General features: G+C 41.4%; 1 protein-coding gene across 7 annotated transcripts in view; it reads right to left on the bottom strand.

Moving 5' to 3' along the window:
* The window catches only part of Fmnl2 (formin like 2), a 289369-nt gene that overhangs the window by 114837 nt on the left and 152627 nt on the right, over window positions 1–21905 (bottom strand). For all 7 annotated transcript variants that reach the window (XM_060390165.1, XM_060390164.1, XM_060390167.1 and 4 more), the window contains exon 2: window positions 8240–8323. In XM_060390165.1, coding sequence (XP_060246148.1) covers window positions 8240–8323 — 84 coding nt within the window. The remainder of the gene's footprint in view (window positions 1–8239; window positions 8324–21905) is intronic.

Genomic DNA, 21905 nt, shown 5'->3' with positions numbered 1-21905 from the left:
TAACCTGCTAAGTTCATTAATGTTGCTCATATGTACATGTGTTTAGGGCTGAACATTTGGGAAAAGGCTCATCCCTGTAGAAGATTGATTCTCCCTTTCTCAGTAGTCATTTATTGCCTGTAGCTCTTTATCTTGGGCTATGGTCTTGTGAGATTTCTCCCCACCCTGACATGTCAACTGATGGTCTCATTGTGTTGGTCTTATTCAAGCAATCATTTTTTTGAGATTTCTTGGATGTAGCTTCCCTGAAGTATGGAGAAGACACTACCTCACAGCAGGAGTCCTAGTCCTCTGGCTCTTAGTGTCTTTCAACCCCCTCTTTTATGATGTTCCTGGAGCCTTCAGTCTAGGATTTGTATTGTTGGTACATCAGTTAAGGATGGGCCCACCATCTCTACGTTTTGACCAGTTGTGAATTTCTACAATGTTCTCTGTCTGGTCCCAAAAAAGCTTCTTTGATGAAGGGTAAGGGTTATGTTTATCTGTGGCATAGGGATAAATCTTTAGAACACAGCTAGAAATTAGACATTTAGGAAACAGTAATAGATTTTCTTCTAGAGTCCATGACCCTAATAACCTGGGTTTACAGTTCCAGGCACGAACTCCCTCTTATGGAGTGGGCCTTAAGTCCAATTAAACTGCTTCTGGTTGCCCCTGCTACTGTACCATTGGAGAAATATCTAGCCATGCTGCTTATTGGTATGGCTTGTAGGTCTTCAGCAAGATTGTTTTTCTCCCACAGCAGTTTATATAACACTTCAGATAGTATGAGAATTAATCCTCCGCGAAGAGCCTTCCAGATCAGTTCCAGCTTAATTCCTCCCAGCCCTGCACCCAAAGCGTGCAGTGTCTTCCACAACACAGCCTTACTTTCAAGTTATAGAAGGCAGCCAAGGGCAAGGGCAATCGCCTAGTTTTAGAGGGAGTTTTAGGGCGACTCTTAGACTCTCCTGATGACAATTCAAAAGGAGATTTCCCATAAATGATACTGGAGATTTTGTTACATAAATAAATATAAAATAACATTTCTCTATAGCTTTTTAAACTATCCCTAGTGTTATTTATCTCTCTTCTCTCCTTCTCTTTTCCCCTCACTTTCCCCCACCACTACCACCACAATTAAGGTGCTCCCGCCCCTTCCCCCATCCTTGCCACCCTTCCATTACAGCACCTGTATCCTGCTATCACCCTCTCTAGAGTATGTTTTCCCACACACGTCCTTTACATTCTCCTGGGATTTGTGGTTGCTCCATGTTTTATCCTCAGGATCCACAATTAGAGAGGGGAATGCATGCAGTGTTTGTCTTTCTAGGTTGGGTTACTTCACGCAGTTGATTATTTTGTAGTTCTATCCATTTACCTGCAAAATTTCATGATTTTATCTTTACAGCTAAATAGGATTTAGTTGTGTATACGTATCACATCTTCATCATCCAATCATCTGTTAAAGAACACTAGCTATTGTGAACAGAGCATCAATGAACGTGGTTGAGCAAGTGTCTGTGGAGTAGGATGTCAAGTCCCACGCCATATTGGGCATATACCAAGGAGTGGTATAGCTGAGTCATAGGGTGGACCTACTTTTAGTTTTTGGAGAATAATCCACAGTGGTTGCAATCCCAGCCACAGTGATTGAGTGTTTCCTCTTCTTCACAGCCTCACTGGCAATTATTGCCAGTTGTTTTCTTTACCGTGGCCATTTTGACTACTGTAAGATAAAAATCTCAGAGTAGTTTTAAATGGCATTTCCTAGCTGCTAAAGATACGGAATGCTCTTTTAAGATTTGTCCTAGCCAGTTTAATTTCTTGTTTTGAAAATTCTCTGCTCAGGTCTGTAGCCTTTTTTTTTTTTAACTTTTTTTTTTTTTAAAGTTCTTTGTATATCCTGGACATTAATCCTCTGTCAGATGTGTAGTTGGCAAAGATTCTGTCCCATTCTATGGGCTTCCTCTTCACTTGATTGTTTCCTTAGTTGTACAGATGGTTTTCATTTTATGAGGTCCCGATTGCAAACTGTTGGCCCTAGTTCCTAAGCAAATGGAGTCCTATCCAGGAGTCCTTTCTTATACTTACACCTTATAGCATGCTATCCATGCTTCCTAGCAGTTCCAGTGTCGTGGGCTTCACAGAAATGCCTTTGATCCATTTGAAGTTGATTTTTGTGCAAATGAAAAATATGGATCTCTAATTTCATGCTTCTGCAGGTGGACATGCAGTCTTCCAGTCATCATTCCTTGAAGATGCTGTCTTCTCTCCAGTGTGTATTTCTGTCATCTTTCTCAGAGTTAGGTGGCAAAATGTCATTTTGTTTTGTCAACTTTGAAATGTCTATTTACTTTATATAACGTCTCAGGAAAACACATCACTAACCAATAACCACATAATCTTGTGGAGCTCAGTATTTGTTCATATAAACAAATGTGAATTTTAAGATGAATTCAGCCTAAAACAAATGGCCCACCAAATCTGGCTACCATGGTAGTGACAGTAGTCACTGTTTCCTGAAGATTTTTTTTCTCTTTCCTGGGCCTTCAACTCTTATCATCATCCATGGGCCAACTCAATAGAATAAGAGCGGAGACCTATGTGCTTCTCTCTAGCCTCTCCCAACTGACATCTAACAGGTGTATCTTCCTGTCCATTAGGAGATGGTACCTCTACTGCAAGTGACAATGAAGCTGTATGTTCAAAAGAGCTTAACATGGAATAATAATGATGCATAATTTTGCCCTTGATAACCAACACTATCCAACTTTGGTTCTTATAAATAAATTATTTATCTTGGCATCCATAGTAGCCCCTAAAGTCTGTGCCCATGCTCTGAGCCCCTAGCAGTGAGTTGATCATAATTGGAAAAAGAGGTCCTGGCAGATATAATACAAGTAAGGAACTCGGTGTTGCATTATTCTAGCTTGAGTCCAAAATGCCCCCATATAAGAAAAAATAAGAAAAGGATACAGATGCAAGAAAAAGAAAAGGGACACATCAAAAAGGCAGCAGATGCTGTACTTACACAGCGAGCAGGCAGTAACTACAGCCACAAGAAACTGGGACTAGCAAGAGGCCTCTTATCTGGAAACTTTGGAAGAAATGGTATTTGCTCAGCACCCTGATTTCAGATTTCTAGTTTTCAAAACTGTAAGAGAATCAATTTCTGTTGTTTTAAGCCATCAAAATAGATATTTCTGTTACATACAAAATAACCAAGAACACTTGATTAATTTTACTATCAGTACTTCAGATGGCAATGATACTAGAACTGTGATTTTGAGTTTTTATTTTAGCCATTTTTGTGCTTTATTTGTTGCAGTGCTAGGGACCGGAACACAGAGCGCCTCCTGTATGCTAGGCAGGCATTACACCATTAAGTGATACACCACCCAAAATCTTTTCATAGTATAAGAAAATGTAAATAATTGCACTAATGTCAGAAATTATACGTTTCTTTCTTTCTCTATTTTATTTTAGGTTTTTTTTTCGAGACAGGGTTTCTCTGTGTAGCCTTAACAGTCCTGGTCTCACTTTGTAGACCAGGTTGGCCTCGAATTCAAAGAGAGCTGCCTGCCTGTGCCTCCTTGAGCACTGCGATTACAGGCATGGACCACTACGGCCATCTGAAATTACACATTTCAATATAAAAGTGATAAATATTAAACCAAAGAGATTAAGTAGATAATAAACATTTATTTGGAAATATCAGAATGAACTTATAATTTTTAGACTTATTTTCAATGTCTAAACACAATCTGAGAAGAAAATTTGTTCAGCACTTGCCAGTCTCACATTCTCATCTACATTATACCTCAGGGATAAGATTGTTCCTTAGAGAAATGGCTTAGTTTAAAGAGCAAAGAAGGCCTGGAATGATGGCTCAGAGGTTAAGAGCACTGGCTGTTCTCCCAAAGGTCCTGACTTCAATTCCCAGCAACCACATGGTGGCTTATAACCGTCTATGATGAGGTACCCTCTTCTGACCTGTAGGCATACATTCAGGCAGAACACTGCATAAATAATAATAAACATTTTTAAAAAGAGAAAAAAGAACTTAGAAGTTAAACCTCAGATTATTTTTTCACCACAAAATGATTTCTTGGGTATTAATATGATTACATCAAAAAAGTACAAGTCTGTGTGAATTTATGCCCACATGGAGGGATAACAAAGACTCAAAAACTGAGTCTAGATTGACAGCTTACAACAATCTATAACTCACGTTCTAGTGGATTCGACTATCTCACACAATCATACATGCAGGCCAAACACCAAATGCACAGATAGACAGATAGTTAAAAGGCAAGCTGAGCAAGCCATGGGAAACAAGCCTCCATGGTCTCTTTCATTTTCTGCCTTCAGTTTCTGCTCTGACTTTCGTTCATGATGCACTGTGATTGGGGTATTCAAGTGAGCCAAATAAACCTTTCCCTGCCTTTTGAGAGTCAGACTTATCCAGACTTATCTCAGCTTTCTGAGAGGCCCAAATGATGGGACAAAAGAAACTTAGTTTTGTGTCCTCGCTCAGGAGCAGACTTCTGGTAGTGGGGTCAGGACCTTGGAAGTTGGCTTTTCTTTTGAAGAGACTGGAGTTATCAATCCCAACGCAGCTGCATGCTCAGTCTTCTCTTGAGATTCCCTGTGTTCCCTCTGTACAACATTGCTTTATTAGCCTCCTCACAACTTTGTCCTGCTGTATGATAGTGTCTGCCACATCTGTCCCATTTCTTTCCTAGAAATAGCATATACGATGTTGTACTTCTTAACAAGCTTGCTTGGTGTAAGCATAGCTTACGTGAGGCCTCCCAATGCTAGCTTTCTGTCTGATTTTTTTCTTCTCATCTCCTGGCTACTGCCCCTTTAGCAGCTTGTCCTGAAGAATCCTCTACTGGTCTAGGTCACCTACCAAAGGTTATTTTGGTTAGAATGTTTTGTCACAGCAATAGAAGGCAAATAAAGAATCTAGTTTAATGTAGAAGGGAATTAGGCAACCATCAATTTGTGACGCTCAAAGAAACTGATCAAATCTAAGATTATCAGTTGGTTTTAAATTCACTGGGTACAAAATTGATACGTAACTGGTTATATCAAACTGTCACCAAAGTGATAGGACAAAATGCCTTTCCAACACAAGGGAAAAAACAGCTAGACAATGGAGCAATCAGATCACCACCCAAGGAACTTAAGAACTTCGCTGACTCACAAAGAAAATAGATAATACTCTCTCTTCTATGACGTTGTCAACAAAAATACAGCATCCATCCGTCATTCATTAAAGCTACATGTCGTAAAGAGCTGTGGACCTGGCTCAGGACCTGAGCTACTGTGAGAGGAGGAAGCAAACAGGAAAACATTAACGCTAAGAGCTCCCTATGAAAGGGTCTGCCCAGCAGCTTCACTGTGTGACTGCCAGGACTATACGCCTGTCCTAGACTCAAAGACATATTCATACCCAGACACAATGTGCCACTGATCCTGTGCGTGTTTGAAATGGAGAACACACCTGAGAGAAAACTGGAAAATATGAGTGATGGGATATATTATGAAGTTATTTTTTAAATCATGATGGTTTTATTTTAATATAAGAAAAAAAGTCTTATTTCTTACTTTTTAAAAATACTATGCAATACAGTATGGTAAAGCAGCCAGATCGTAGTGCACAGGCCTAGCTCAGCTTTCACTGAGTGGCAGCAGGGTCTTCCCTTCCTTAGATCAGGATTCGTGCCAAGCCTTTAGGATCATAATCTGATCTCCTTGAAGTGTAAGCACAGGAAGCTGAGTTTCCTGAGTTTCATTCATCTTTCTTGCTAATCTTCTCCCACACAGTTTGGTACCAATGAAGAGAAACTCCTATCTCCTCCCTCCCTGTCACCCTTCCCCCAGGTACAATGCAAAGCAATACCCAGCCATTGAAAGGGAAAATTGAGTGCATCCCAGAAAGAGAGAGAGAGAGAGAGAGAGAGAGAGAGAGAGAGAGAGAGAGAATAACCAACCACACTCCAAACAGCCCAGAGACCAAGAAGAAAGCATTCTACTCATCATAGGCATGGAACCTCCAGCAGCCTATGGAGCACAAAAGCCGTGTGTGGACTTGACACTGTCAGCACTAGTCTTCTTAGGTGGTCTGGCTTTTCTAATGACTGGCCCTACATCTGCTGCAGAGGAGCAGTTATGAACCTAGCTCCTTGTCCACCCAGAAGTGCTCTATCTATCCCGCCCTCATCCCTCTCACCTGAGAAATCACAGCACAAACCCGTGACTTGCAGGGTTTGAGGCAGTGACTTCTACGTGTGACAGGGAAACTACAAACGAAATCTTGACAACATGATTACCTACGCAAGGCCTGCAGAACACCACCACCAGCTGCCATGCCAATTAGATGGGAAAAACCTCACAGTGGCCCTACACTAGAAGAAGAGATTCGGGAGATTAATGATTACTGAGAGAGGGAGAATAGTTTCCTCTGAGGATGAGCACTCTGACAGGTCATCTAACCCCAAACATTAGCAACAGTAAATGGACTCAGCAGGAAACATAGATGGATGATGATGATGATGATGATGATGATGATGATGTATTAGCTATTTTTCTGTTGCTGTGGTAAGACAGCATGACCAAGGCAACCTATAGAAGAGTTTATTTGGGGCTTACATTTTTAAAGGGTTATAGTCCATGATGGTGCAATGGAAGTAGCAGGTGGCAGGCAGCTAGAGCAGGATCTGAGAGTTCACATCGCAACCCATAAACAGGAAGCACAGAATGAACTTGGGGGAGGGGCGGTGACTGGAGGCTTTTGAAGCCTCAGAACCAAGCCCTGTCCATGACACACCTTCTCCAGCAAGACCACACTTCTTAATCCTTCCCAAACTGTTCCACCGATTGGGGGCCAACTACTCAAACATATGCATCCATAGGGGGTATTTCCAAACCATCAAATTACATAAGAATAATTAAAGGAGATGAGGTCATGAATTTGAGAGAGAGGTGGGAAGAATTGCAGGGAGTAAAAAGGGTTGAAAAGGAAATGATGTAACAGTACACAGAGTCATGTATGTTTAGCAACAATTTTAGAAAGAAAAAAACCTTTCATTTTGCTCTTAGAATTGACCAAAAAAAAAAAAATTTGGTATTACTACCTTTGTGCCTATCCAGAGGCCATGAATTTAAAAGGGAACAAGGAGGGGGTGAGTTGGAGAATTTGGAGTGAGGGAAGAGAAAGGAGAAATACTGAAATATATATGAGCAAAAAAAATTAAAGAAAAAATATATATGTTAATTTTTTTACAGGAAGAAAGGCAGGTTAGTAATTCAGCCTACCTTTGTGTTGTCTACGTCTTCCCTACCTTGAGCCACTGGAATTAAATCCTAGGCCTCATGCACACCAATTAAGCTACATTCCTATTCATAAAGTAACATGTCAACGTGTACAAAGGATAAGTACAGACATGGTCACTGGCAAATGTATCAACACAGAGAAGTGTCATGCGTGTGTGTGTGTGTGTGTGTGTGTGTGCACATATGTGTGTGTTGTCTGTCTGTCTGTGTAAAATGGAGCAAAGAAGCCAGGGGGGGATGGGATCACATGAATATGCTTTATTTGATTGCTAAAAACAGAACAGGGAAAATGGAAGAGATATTTCTAGGTTTGGGGGAAAACTTTTTCATTCAAAATGTGTAGCTCATACACTGGCTTTCCTATAGGGAGGCCCTGAGAGCAATGCTTATGATCAGACTGCAGAAATTTGAAGATAAAATAAAAGCCAACAAAAACTTTTACTTCTTATTTTTACACCCCTCAGAAGGATGTGGATTTGTCACGATGAGTTAAAAACAAACTAGTAACACCTGAGAACTAGTTAAAACTGGAAGCTACGAGCTACTCATGTTTCTTTATAGACAATTTACATTCTCACATAAATATATGGCAGTTTACAAGAAAGCCAGTTAAACTAGAAGAAGACCCATGCCACTTAAGTAGCATGAAAGACAAACTACATAGATGTTTCATTTGAGTTGTTTATTTAACCAGCTTTCCCAGAAACCCAAATATGAAATGTTTCAAATAATAAAGAAACTAGTCATTTTCTACCTTTCCTTTGCAGATAAGAAACCCAGAAGCCAATGATCAGAATGGAGAAATCCATGCATCTCCAGAGACAAGGTCAGCTCAGACAGGAGCAACATAGTATTTCCCCTATCATTGCTTTCTCCATTAAAAAAAAAAAAAAAAAAAAAGGCTGTTTCTTACCTGATCACAGATCAGCTCCCATTTTTTCTCATTGTCATACTGCCTCAGTAACCTGGCTTTGTCGGGAGGTAGGTTCATAGCATTCTGTGAAAACAAAGAGTAAAAGGATCAGTTATAGGCCACAGCACCGGACAGGTAGGAATCATTATGGTCCACTTATATTTCAATGCCTCCAGTCCATCATTTTAATGCCTAGCATATGATTCACCTGCAGAAGTCATTCCCACACCGTTTGACTCATTTATATTAGTGAACTGTTCATTTCCATACTCAGTGGATGAAGGAGCAACTTGTTTAAAACATGCATTTCAGCACAAGTGGCACTGTCCATTCATTTCAGTCAGCCTCCCTTTCTTAATCAATAAAGAGGTCAGACATGGCTTTTCAGAAAGCATGGTTCCAGTGTAGACACGAAGACACCATAAGAAAATTCAATGGCCAGAATCACTGAAAGAAAATGTCAAGTTTGCACCAGATGACAGGCAGAGACACTTTCTATACAAGCCCAGCAACCTGAGTTCATCCCCAGAACCCACATAAAAGTGAGGAGAAAACTAAATAAAAGGCAGATAAATAAATAACAGTAATAGGTGGGCGTGGTGGCACATGCCTGCAAACCCAGCACTCTGGGAGGCAGAGGCAGGAGGATCTCTGTGAGTTCAAGGCCAGCCTGGTCTACAAAGTGAGTCCAGGACAGAAAAGGCTACACAGAGAAACCCTGCCTCAAAAAAACATAAGTAAGTAAAATTAAGTAAGTAAGCAAATGAATAAATAAATAAATAACAATATTTCTTCTGTGCTCCCTGGGAAAACATGGCATACTTTCCAGACTTGATAATATTAGCCAATTAATTCAACCTTTAATTATGCTTGAGTATGAAGCTGAGCTTGTATCGGGTAACGGACACCAAGGTCAACAAGATATTTAGACATCAGCCTCACACAAACCCTGCTGCTACCACGAGACATGTTCCACAGAGTTGAACATGGACTTGCCTGGATATAGGCATGTGTATGACCCTGATGTTCCAAACAATCTCTCATACATATTATCAAGACCCTTAGCAACAGGACTTGGTGGCAAAGCCTGAGAGCCCAGAAGGAAGTCAGATCTGTCTGTGCCCTCTCAAAGTTCCCATCTTCTAAACACGTGAAGTAAGTACTCACTTTAGGTGTTATGTCTACTGATCACCCCATCCCAACAACAAAACATTAGAGTCATCCCTATTGAAACAATGCAGTTCCTTGACGAAGCCAAAACTTGGGAAGACAGATGCAAAAGTCTTGACATGTCAGGTTTGGGCTTACAACTAGACCACTCCTCCTGGTCTGGTACTTGGGGCAGCAGGGTAAATCGAAGTCAACAAAAGTAAGAGTGGGCAAACTATAGTGACTTAATGGCAGAGACTCACTACGCAATGATCTGATGGGTTTTTTTGTTTTGCTTTTGTTTTTTTGAGACAGGGTTTCTCTGTGTAGCCTTAGATGTCCTGGACTCTCTTGGTAGACTAGGTTGACCTCAAACTCGCAGGAATTCACCTGCCTCTGCTTCCCAAAGTACTGGGACTAAAGGCATGCACCACCATTCCGGGCAACTTGAAAGGTTTGACCCAAGCATTTCCCCTTAAACTAAGCCTAACATTCATACTGATACTCCTTAAATATATCTACCATCCATTTATTTGAACCTAAGCCAGCAGATTTAAATTCTGATCTGCCTTCAGAATTTTTAAGGGTTTGTCTCTTTCAATGTTTTAATTACTTCTATGCTGACAATGTATTTAGAAGAACAAGGACTACAGAGTTTTGGGTGGTACTTCTAAAGCTTCGTAAATATTGAAATATATAAAATGGGGGAAATAGTTTCATGGGACCCAGCTTCTTAGAAAACTACTAAAACAGAATGAAAATGTATCTAATTGCTTTTGTGACTCTGTACAGTTAGAAAAAAAAAAGTTAAACAACCAACACTGGGATATGGCAAAGAATTCCATATATATCTTTCTTTGGTGGAGGGACACAAGTTTATATACTGTTAAATAAACAGCCCTTCGTTGCTTATTTGTTACTGACCCTCAGATAAGTACCCATGAGTATGATTACTTGCAGTACAAGATTGCAAGATAAGTTAAATGAGTTTTCCCCTCAAGTCCTCATTAATCTCCAGAGATAGGAAGGAATTTTTTTAAATGCCTGAACTACAGGGTCCAAGCAGTTTATTAGGCATGAGGCATGTCTAATCTCAATCTTCCAGGCCTAAGCATGGAGGTTGATATGATTTTCCCCAGCTGTATGGGGAAACAGGCCTGAGTGAACTTGGTTAACTTGCTTAAGCCTGCACAGACTCATAGGAACAAACCCTATTAAATTCCCAGGATTTATTCCAATGGTGCCACCCAGTTCATTTTGTAAATATAAAATAAAATCAAATAAAATGTCTAGTTACTTAAAAGCTGTGCTAATCCTCTGATAAGCACTCATGTAAGCAGTTAACAATCACCAGTGGGGGCCTTGTTGGTACAAAAAGAAAGCTAAGATGCTCCTTCGTGAGCTAACTTTTATTTCGATTAAGCAGTCTACTGTTTGATGAATGTTTATGAAGCACCGTCCCAGTATGCAATATGCTGGGTGGTACTGGGGGAAATTGAATATAAAAAGTTCCTAGAAAGTCTTTTATTATGGTGGGGAGACAAAAGCTTTCCCAACTCTGGCAGGTCTTTACAGAAGTTATCAGAAGGAAGTTTGGATTAAGAATGAGAATACAGCTTCTGGGGAAAATAAATAATAGAAGCTTTTTTTTTTTTTTTTTTTTTTTTGCGGGGTAGGGGGCTTTTCGAGACAGGATTTCTTTGCATGGCCTTAGCTGTCCTGGACTCACTTTATAGACCAGACTGGCCTCGAACTCACAAAGATCCATCTGTCTCTGCCTCCTAGAGTGCTGGGATCACAGACATGCAGCCTTGCGCCTGGCTGATAATGGAAGCTTAAACATGAGTCAGACAAGTAGAGTGGACAAAACCTGCTGAGCAGAGCAAAGAGAAATGAGGTGATGTGTAGCACAGCCAAAGAGCTGCAAGTATGCAGGGTGGCAGAAGGAGGCCAGGAGAGAAGGAGAAAAGAAAAGATGGTGAGACAAAGCCACACCACTCGCAGAAATGCCACTCGAGGTCAGTAACTGTACTTAAATGTAAAGTGCAACATGAAGTCTACAACTGCCTACATGTTTGTCTGTACGCATGCATGTAGAGCCCAGGAGAACAAAAGAGAGCATCAGATCCCCTGAGACTGGAGTTACATTTGCAGTTACAGTTACCCAATCTCCATGTGGGTCCTGGGAAGGAAACCTGGGACCTCTGGAAGAGTAGCCAGTGCTCTTAACTGCTGAGCCACCTCTCCAATTGCACAAACACTTTTAAAACAAGAAAATAATACGAGCAAGTTGTTCTGCAAAGTTGCCACAAGTGTGACATAAAGAAATGATAGGGGCATGGGAGAAGAGGGAGGGAGGGTGGGACAGGGAAGGAATGAGGGAGGGGTCTACAGCTCGGATACAAAGTGAATACATTGTAATTAGTAAAAAATAAGTAATTCTTTTAAAAGAGGGAATAAAAAAAAGAACCATCAATAAGGAAGGAAGGAAGGAAGGGAGGGAGGGAGGGAGGGAGGGAGGGAGGGAGGGAGGGAGGGAGGGAGGAAGGAAGGAAGGAAGGAAGGAAGGAAGGAAGGAAGGAAGGAAGAAATGACAGGAGTAGCAAACATAGAAGCAGAGAGGCTGGGGAGGAGGCCAGAGCCGCAGCACAAATGAGTGGTGGTCATTACCAAAGGAACAAAAGTGCACTGAGAGGGAGCTGAGCTTGTCAGATAAACCCTTACTTGCTGTGTACAAATGAGAGGACCACAGTTCATATCTCCAGAACCCACATCAAAATCATATGAATGGAGCAGCCCTTTGTAATTCGCAGCACTCAGGAAAGAGAGACCAGGAGCAGCTAGCCACATTAGTCAAACATCAAGTTCCAAGTTTAAAGAGATTCTGTCTCAGTATTTAAGATGAAAGAAAGAAAGAAAGAAAGAAAGAAAGAAAGAAGGAAGGAAGGAAGGAAGGAAGGAAGGAAGGAAGGAAGGAAGGAAAGAAAGAAAGAAAGAAAGAAAGAAAGAAAGAAAGAAAGAAAGAAAGAAAGCCATTGGCAACCTCAGATCTACACATTCACTGTCTGATGTGTAATCATACCCATTCAAAAATACATACACATATACACAACACACACACAGCATATCACACCACATAACTATCCACAAACAAAAATAGTTAATTTAGTTGTGGTTGAAAAAGTAAGTTTACCCTCCTAGCCATTTCCATGTGCCATGTGACTAAAGTCACCTTGCTGAGCAACAAATCTTCAGAGCTTTCATCTTTTAAAGGGGTAACTCTGTACCCACTAAACAACTCCCCATTTCTCTAGCCTCGAAATTATAGGATACTTGCTACAAAAGGGAAGAAAATGTGATGGGCTGCAACCTGGAGCTTAGGTATCAAGAATGAACTTCGGGAAGCAGATGGGGAAAGGGTAAGTATGTAGAACCAGCCTAGCAGGATCCTAATCCTTATGCGGAGGGTGGCGATGCACACAATTTGAATAGAAAGGCAAATAAAATAAGCAGCCCAAAGTTAAAAAATCTAGTAATTCAAAACAGAATCAAAGGTAAGAGTCAAAACAGGGCAAGATGCACCATTTACTGTTGTTCTAATTATTTAGGGCACTTAAGCTCATTCCAAGCATTCTCCAACTTAGTCTGTTGTATAAGCCTGAAAAAACGGGTATTGTGATTTCCAAGGCCAAGGGTTATATGTCTTTTATCTGTAAGCATAAGGTTACTGTGTAATTCCAATGCTGATTCCATACCCCACCCCATATCAGGTTCTGACCCTTGTTCTGAGAATCTCCTGTCTCAGTGTTATATAAACACTGTTCCCCAATTTTCCCCTGATATACCAATAAAGCAACTTATAGCCAATTGCTGAGCAAGGAATAGAAAAGGACTGGACTTCCTGCCAGCCAGGGAAAGAGGAGTTAGAGGAGGCAGTATGGGATTCAGCCATGGGTGAGGTCCAGGTGACATCAAGTGGGAGGAGCTGGACCAAGAAAGCTACAAAGTGCAGTCTCTGGGGTGTATGCTGGGAGGAAACCCAATTAGCCTAGAGGGTAAAGAAGAGAGCAATAACTGCTCAGTTATTGTGTTGTAAGCTTATTATTAGATAAATATAAAAGAGTCTCAATTATTTGAATGATAGCCAAGTTAAGAAAGAAACTGAGAAGCAGTTTTATAAAAATAACTTTAACAGGCTCCTCCATTAGTGAATCAGGTGGCAAGCCAGTATCTCAAAATGGTCTGACCACTTTCTTCCCAAGACATTGAAGCTATGATGCTTCTCAACTGTGATTTCTCTAAACTAAGCAACTTGCTACTTTTACAGCCATCATAAGCATGCAAAAGGTCCAAATGCATAGTATAATTTAGGTAAGTAACATTTTCAGAAAAAATAGTAACTTTTTACCAAAGGTCCCAAGAACTTAGAAAAATATAAACCAGAAGAACAAAAATAGTGACCGGGTTGGACACAGACAATAAGACATAGACAAATGGCAAATCACCCAAAACTTAATAAGCAAAAATTGGAGTGCAGAAGGAAATGTGTGGAAATCGCAATGGACAGGGTGGAGGAAATAAATGCACTCATGCAGCCAGAGCACCTTGAAATAGTACAACTTCAGAGAAGGACTAGGGCCTGGTATGTAGGGGGGTATTAATTATCCCAAAATGGTTATTATTAATTAGACTCTGCAGGTGTTAAGCATGACTCTACCACTCTTTGATAGTGTGACCTGGGGTAATTTACTTACACTAAATCTCAGTTTCCCCTCTTGGGAAATGGAGGTGTTTACAGTGTGGCCATGAGGATAATAATGGGGTGGCGATAACACAGAGAAGAAAAAAAAAAAAAGTAAGCCAGGTGATAATGCATTCAATGTAGCAGTAAAACACATAGGCGCTATAAGATGTCAGAGATCATTCATACTATTCTTAATATAGCCAAAGGCAAAGATATGAACAAAGCAAGAATATAGGAGAAGATAAGAGTGGCGGCACACACAGAAAAAAAAACAGGAGGAAAGAGATGGGAAGTTTAAGATCAGTAAGTGTGGACTCCAAACCACAAAATTTGTAAGTTACTCTGTAGCAGAGGGAAGCCACAGCTGAGGAAATGAATACACAGAAAAACAAAGCCTCCGCAGAAGTCCTCAGAACACAATGGACAGTGAAACCTCCTCTTACTCTTTCCACCTTGTTCTTTTCCCCTGCGCTATTACTGGGAGATCAGGCAGTAAGGCACCAATTCTCCAGTGCTCACACCGAAACTGCGATGGATGAGGGCAGCAGGGGTTTGGACGCCAGCTCGGCACATGACTTGGTACTCTGTTCAACTGAGAAGGTGTCCACTTTCCACGACCTGTATTCATGACTACCTGATATCTGTCATGGTAACATCTCCCTAACGGAGGATACTGACAAGATATTCAGCTTCTTTCCTGATGTATGGCTCAGGCAGGTAGCCAGCCAGCCAAATAGCTCTTCTAAGCAAATCACCACAGCCAGACATTTTTCATTGTTACTGTTACTTTATTTAATCATTGAGGGTATTGATGTCATTCCCAGTAGCCTGTGAAGCCCACAGGGGTAGAAATAAGTCTCTCCGTAATCTGGTTCCATCTATAAAATAAAACCTGACTAGAAAACTATCCTTTATAGGGGATGAGACACACCTCTGACCTCCCGTCCTGATCTTAGGTGCAATCTGCTCTTAGAAAGCTTGCTTTCTGTATCAAATGAAATACATACTAACCTTTTATCACAGTCACATGTCCATAATCCATTCATTTGAAAGGATGACCAAGGAGATCATTATGTTAACCTAAGCTACAAAGTGAGTTCTAGACCAGGGCTACCCAGAGAGAGAGAGCCTGTCTCAAAATAAAACAAAAAAGTACAGAGCTGGAAAGAGAAGCTTGTGTCCTCCTAGCCCTGCTGACCTTTCCAGATGACCAGAGGAACTCACCAGGTCCATGCACATACTCATTACCAGCTGAGGGAGAGAAGAGCTTTGATGCAGGATCTAGTGTGCAGAAGGCCAACTGTACTGACAAAAGTGAATCGTGCATTGGAAATCATGGGCGAAACTGAGTGGGAGAGCTGGTCTTAACAGAAGGGCACGGCTGTGATTACAGTCGCTGAGGGCAGGTTCCCTGGACTCTGTCCATCTCCTTGTTCCTCGTCTCAACAGCTCAAGTGATTCAATGCACGAAAGATGCCAAAACCACACAACCCCCTTCTGGCCATCATACCAACTGAAATACAGATTCTTGTCAACACCGAGGCCCAGGGAATCATGGAAAATATCAGTCCATTTCTTTCAGATCTCAGATCTGACATTCATGCGATGCCTTGGCACACTGGGGTTCACACAACTCTTCATCTTAAGTCTGACAACCGCTGTGCCAGAACTGTGTCTGCACATGCACACAAGGCCACACAAGAGATGCATGAAATGCCTTCGAGGGCAAACATTAGACAGCAGAAGGCTAGACAGTCACAGGCACTGTGCTTGTGGGCACAGATCAAATTTAAGTAGTAGGAGTAGGAAGATCAGGAGTTCAAGGCCAGCCTCAGCTTCACAATAAGTTTGAAGGCAGTCAGGGCTACACGAGACCCAAATTTGAAAACAAACAAAAACCTAAATCAAAAACCAGAGTAAGACTTTTTTTCCCACATTATATCAACTTCCTATGCCACACAATTATGTAGTATAAAAATGTCTTGATAACTGAATATGACAAGTTCAAACTAATAATAAAATAAACTAGACTCCATAACAACCAATTATAACACCATTATCAGGTAAGTGAGGATCTCTCTCTCACTCACCTGATAATCAGCGGCGGGGTATTTTCACCTGTTCCTCCCCCTGAAATCCTGGCCCCACTCTCCCCTCAACAGTCCGGCTTCTCTTTTTGGAAGCTTAGGAGCTTTGGTCCCCAAGCTTTTTGCATGGTCAAGGATTGTCTCATACTTTTTAACCATGAAAGGAAAAGCAGCTTAAGACTATATTCAACAGAGGTCATGGCTTATGACGTGAGAGAACAATCATGCTTTCGTCTTAAAAACAAGCATATCTGCTCGATCATGACAAACAAGTAAAGCCCAAATACTGTTAGAGGCTGGAACACCAAAAGGAGACAGAGTGTGGGGCCTCCCAATACTTCCTCACCCTGATACCTAAGAACCAGGGAACATGTACCTACGAAGATTTCATTGCAGGCGTGAGGTCTCAGCAGTGCATCAGAGTGCATATGCTCAGAGCGCATATGCTCTTCAAATGGACTCCAGTTCAGTTGACAGCACTCACATCAGAAGGCTTGTAACCACCTCCAACTGCAGCTCCAGGAGATCCAAACCACATTCACTTGGCCCACACACAGATTCACATGGTCAAAAATTTTAATTTTTAAGAAGAATCTTAAAATGGGGAGGTGCTTACAGAATACTTGAATTGGACCAACATAATCATGAGCATCTATAAAAGTGAAGAACTTTTCATAAAGGCACTGGAGAGGATTTGGATAAATTGGGATACTCGCTCTTATATCACTGTTAAGAACACAAATGGCATACCCAGTGTGGAAAACAATATGCTCGTTCTTCAAAAAGTTATCCACAGCCAAGAATAGGGGAACATGCCTGTGACCCCAGTACTTAAGAGGCTAATGCAAGCTAATTATGGGTTTGAGGTCATCCTGGAATATATATCAATATGTTTCAACAACACAAAAGGTATATACAGACCCCCAAATTCCACCCCCTCACACACAACCATTCAAACAGGTAACGAATATCTGTAAAGACATATAACTAATATTACACTAATATTTACAAGTCACAAATATTTGTAATATTCACAAAAAATAAACAAATGATAAAACAACCCAAAGATCCAAAAGCAAACGACTTATAAAATATGACATACACACAAAGAATATTATTTGCCATAAAGAATAACACCTAGACCAAAGAGCAAGTTGGGGAGAAAAGGGTTTTATTCAGCTTACACTTCCATATCACAGTTCATCAGTGAAGAAAGTCAGCGTAGGAACTCAAGCACGGCAGGAACCCAGAGGCAGGAGCTGATTCATTGGCCATGAAGAAAGGCTGTTTACTTGCTTGCTCCTCCTGGTTCCTCAGCTTCTTATAAAACCCAGGACCACCAGTCCAGGGATGGGCCCACCCACCATGGGCTTGGCCCTCCCCTATTTATCACTAACTAAGAAAATGTCTTATAGCTGGATCTATGGACACATTTTTTCAACTGAGGCTCCTTCATCTCTGATGACTCTAGCTTGTGTCAAGTTGACATAAAACCAGCCAGTACAGCTACCATGGGGGACGGGGGCAGTGGGTTGCTAGGGATCACTAATGGGGTGTGGGGTATAGTATTGTTTGATTGTTAGAGTCTCCCTGTGTGCTGTTCAAAAAATTTGAGCCAAGTATGGTAGTGCGTGCTTTTAATCCCAGCACTCAGAGGCACTGGTAGACAGATCACTGTGAGTCCACACAGACAGTTCTGGGCCAGCCAGGGCTATATGGTAAGACAAAACAAAACAAAAAATCCTAAAACATAGTCTTTTCTCAACCTACAGGTTGAGAACCACTGACTTCAGGGGTAGGAAAAGTCAGTGACATCACAAGAAAAGCAGTATTTGCTTTGAAGAAAGATGGAGAAATGGGACCAAAGACAAGGACTGGAGACAACTCCCCAAAACTGACAAAGGCAAACCAAGGATTCCCTTCTGGAGTTTCCAGAAACAACAGAGACCTGCTGAGACTCTTAATTTAGTCCTTAATTTGTAGATAACACTGAGCTGCTTTAAAACAAAAACCAAAACCACTCGGTTCATTGCAGCTTGTTATTCTCACTGGTGACATTCTAGGTTCCCAATGCAGGGCTTCCCTCACCCCACAATTTCAGGTCCCAGGATTTTCCCATGCACTCCTTCCTGCCAGTAATCAGAGGCACAGTGACCACTTTATAAGCTCAAATTGATAAAATCCAGAACTTCATTAAATTACAGTAGGAAATAGAGGCTCTTGGGGGACTTGATGTCCTAAGATTAAATTACTAAAGGGTCTAAAAATAAAGCTAGCAGCTCAAGAAGAAAGCACGCTATGAGATAACATGCTTTTAGTTAGAGCAGATACTAACACTGAAGCTTGTGACATGCATCCATCACTCTTGACAGATTATTTCAAGAATCCACTACATCTCTAAGACTACACCAGTAAGAGAAGCTGGAAACTGCCCTGCAGATTGTTAGTACTCAGCCTTCACACGTGTGGCAAAGTCCATAAGGTGAACCTTTGTATCTGTGTGTACAATCATGTATACAAAAAAAAAACAAAAACAGTCTATTACTACTGCTGCTGTTTTTATGATCAATATATCCATATGTGTTTAAGGAATGTTTTTTTGGTGTTGTTTTAAGTGCTATGACAAGGCAAGCCAGTACAGCATGTCCTCCACCTTGTATTCTTGCTGAGGCCATTTATGTTTGACTAGAATTTGATCTCCTTGATGAGAAACCCCATGGAAAATTACCCAACTCTATTCCAGGAACTGGAGGTCAAGATGCCCAGCTAACTTATCTTGGTTTCAGTTAAACCACCTGCTTGTGCAAACGTCCCCTGGCAGCTGCAGAGTGAGACACCAGGAAGTAGGTTTTGCCTTTCAAACCCATCACTCTAATAGCACTGTGCTACATTTGGGTCCTGACTGCTTAAATGTAGTCCCAGCTGGCAGCAATGAAGACCTTCAGTTGTGTTTGAGTGGCTTTGTCTGGTGGGCACCCCAAGAAAGTGCTAAACTCCATAAAATGCCATAAAAACAGAAGAATGTGTCCGAATTCAGAAAGAAAGGCAGGTGTATCTCTGTGAGCTACAGGCCAAACTTGTCTACACAGTGAGTTCTAGGCCTTCAGTAGGGAGAACACTTCAGGATAGTGCAGCCTGGATGCAATAGATTATCTCTTCTGCCTGACCTGACCGGGACCCCAACACTGATCAACATAAGGCGCCTTTGGACAGCTTTGCCAAGCCTCTTTTAGAAGGATTTGAAGACAGCTGCTAGAAAACCTACCAGTTTGTTTAAAATAAATGAGGTAATACAATAACCATTATTCTAAAAAAAAAAAAAAAAAAAAAGGAAAAAGAAAAACATCAATTTAAAAAGCCAAAAAAACAAAACAAACAAACAAAAACAAAAACAGAGCAGTAATGGCAGTGCTCAGGGAGACTGATAAAATAGATCCCAGATGTGAAGAAGGAGGAGGGGGTGGGGGGAAGGAAGGAGGAGGAGGAGAAGGAGCGGGAGGAGGAGAAGGAGGAGAAGGAGGAGAAGGAGGAGGAGGAGGAGGAGGAGGAACAGAAGGAACAGAAGGAGGAGGAGGAGGAACAGAAGGAACAGAAGGAGGAGGAGGAGGACGAGGAGAAGAAGAAGGAGGAGGAGGAGGAGGAGGAGGAGGAAGAAGAAAATTAATTTGGGACATGGAAAAGGGATTGTGTGCATTTATTGTGTGTGGGGTGTGTGTGTGGCAGGTAGTTCTCACTATACTGATTCCCTGTATTCTCAGCTGGGTAAACCACATGAGAGTAAGGATGGGGGCAACTCCAGTGGCTGAACTCAGTCCGCCCACACAACATGTTCCAGAGGCAAACACTCTTCAGTTTCCTACAAAGCAGTGTTATGCTTCTCCAAGAGCGCTGTGAGTATCTGGAGAAATGCCATGATACTACAGTGGTCTTGAGATCTTTACATTCTGTAACAACCTGACTCTTCTAATTCAAAAGCCAAGCCATACCCAACTCATACACACCAATCTATCCTAATTCCAATGACCCCAGCAACTGAATGATGAATTCCAAGAGTTACTCAAGTATGCCCCTGACCCAGATTTGTCCTCTTCAAAGGCGAAATTCAACTCCAGGTGCAAACGAACCACAGGTCGACATTAGCAGATAACAACCAACAACAAAATAAAGAGATTTTCATAGATGACCTAACAAATTACGTCTCCCCTTCCACCCAAGCCATTAGAAACAGACCCTTTTACCCTGTCCTGATCTCAGGGTCTGCTGGCCTGGTGCTGTCACTATGTCCTTCCTGAGCCAGCAAGCACTGACAAGCAGCTCATTCATCCTCTCTCTCTCTCCTCTATGCATATGTTTATACATAGTGGGCACAATATATCCTCTGTTATTTCTCATGGTTGGGCAATAGGGACATTATCTGATAGTGAGGTGCCACACATACCATGCATGATTTCTAAGTAAATAGGATTTATTGAAGTTTATCCACCCAAAGCCTGCTAACATATCTTCATCTTGCTTTAAGGACTGAAGGACCCTAAGACTTTAGAATGTCTTCTGGTTATAAAGACAGCAGTAAAATATTTACAAGTATGGTAGTTGGAATCCTTTACACCATAACTCAAATTCTAATTACTTTTGAGTCATTAGGGAAAGTAATAGATTTCTGAGCTTCAATATTATCATCTGCAAATGATAACAAAAAACACAAGCAAGACAAAAGTCAGGATCACTGTGAAACACTGAAGAGTACTTGTCATGGCACACATACACGGATCTGGATGTAGTGACTACAGGAGAGGCTATGGCAGGAAATGAAGATGGTAAGTAGACCACAAAGTCAAAGAGAACACACGCAAAAATGCACTCATGCGTGCACACACATACCACATTTGTAATACATCCTAGGATAACTACCAGCCATATGACTGGTAAATAACCTTTTTAACTTTAGTTCCCTTATCTGCATAATGAGGATGCTAGTTACTACAAAGGGAATCTTTGACAATTCAAACCTAAGTGGGCGATTACATGAGCAGTGTTTCTTGGAGTTGACACAGTATTTACTAAGCCTCATCTATTGAGTACTAGAATGCAGAATACAGCACAACCCGATTAAAGGAAGGAGGAGGGGAGAACTGAGCTCTGGTCTTTGACATGGTGCTCTGGAGAGCTTCTCTGATGCAATAGAAATGTGGGCATCATGATACCAAAACTGAGTGCTAAAGACCCTACTGCACTACAGTGATGTCAAACTCTGGGGTGATTTTTAAGGTTTTGAAAGATGAAGGAAAAATCTGTCTGATTCCATGGAAACTACTAGCCTATGATAGGAGCCCTAGGAAGCAGCACTACCAAGTGTGAGGGAGTGGGTCTAATCAAGGCCATAGTCTTGCCTTTACAGAGGCCAGCAACTGCTGCAAATAGAAGGTAAGTAACAGGAAAAGGTCAGAATCGTAGCGGAGCTGAGCATGTCATCAGTACAATCTGAATCGAAGGCTGTAGCTGTGCTGTCACAGGGACACCGCTCAGAGGCAGACAGAATTCTTTTAAAGCAGTGGCTGTCAACTTTCCTAATGCTGCAACCTTTAACACACTTCCTCCTGTTGTGGTAACCCCTTCCAAAAAAGTTATTTTCGTTGCTACTTCATAACTGTAATGCTGCTACATGAATAACGATGTAACTGACATG

The sequence above is a fragment of the Meriones unguiculatus genome, chromosome 8 (assembly GCF_030254825.1).
Source record: "Meriones unguiculatus strain TT.TT164.6M chromosome 8, Bangor_MerUng_6.1, whole genome shotgun sequence".
Lineage (NCBI taxonomy): Eukaryota > Metazoa > Chordata > Mammalia > Rodentia > Muridae > Meriones > Meriones unguiculatus.
The sequence above is the reverse complement of the archived record's forward strand: the minus strand, read 5'-3'. Positions and strand labels throughout refer to the sequence as shown.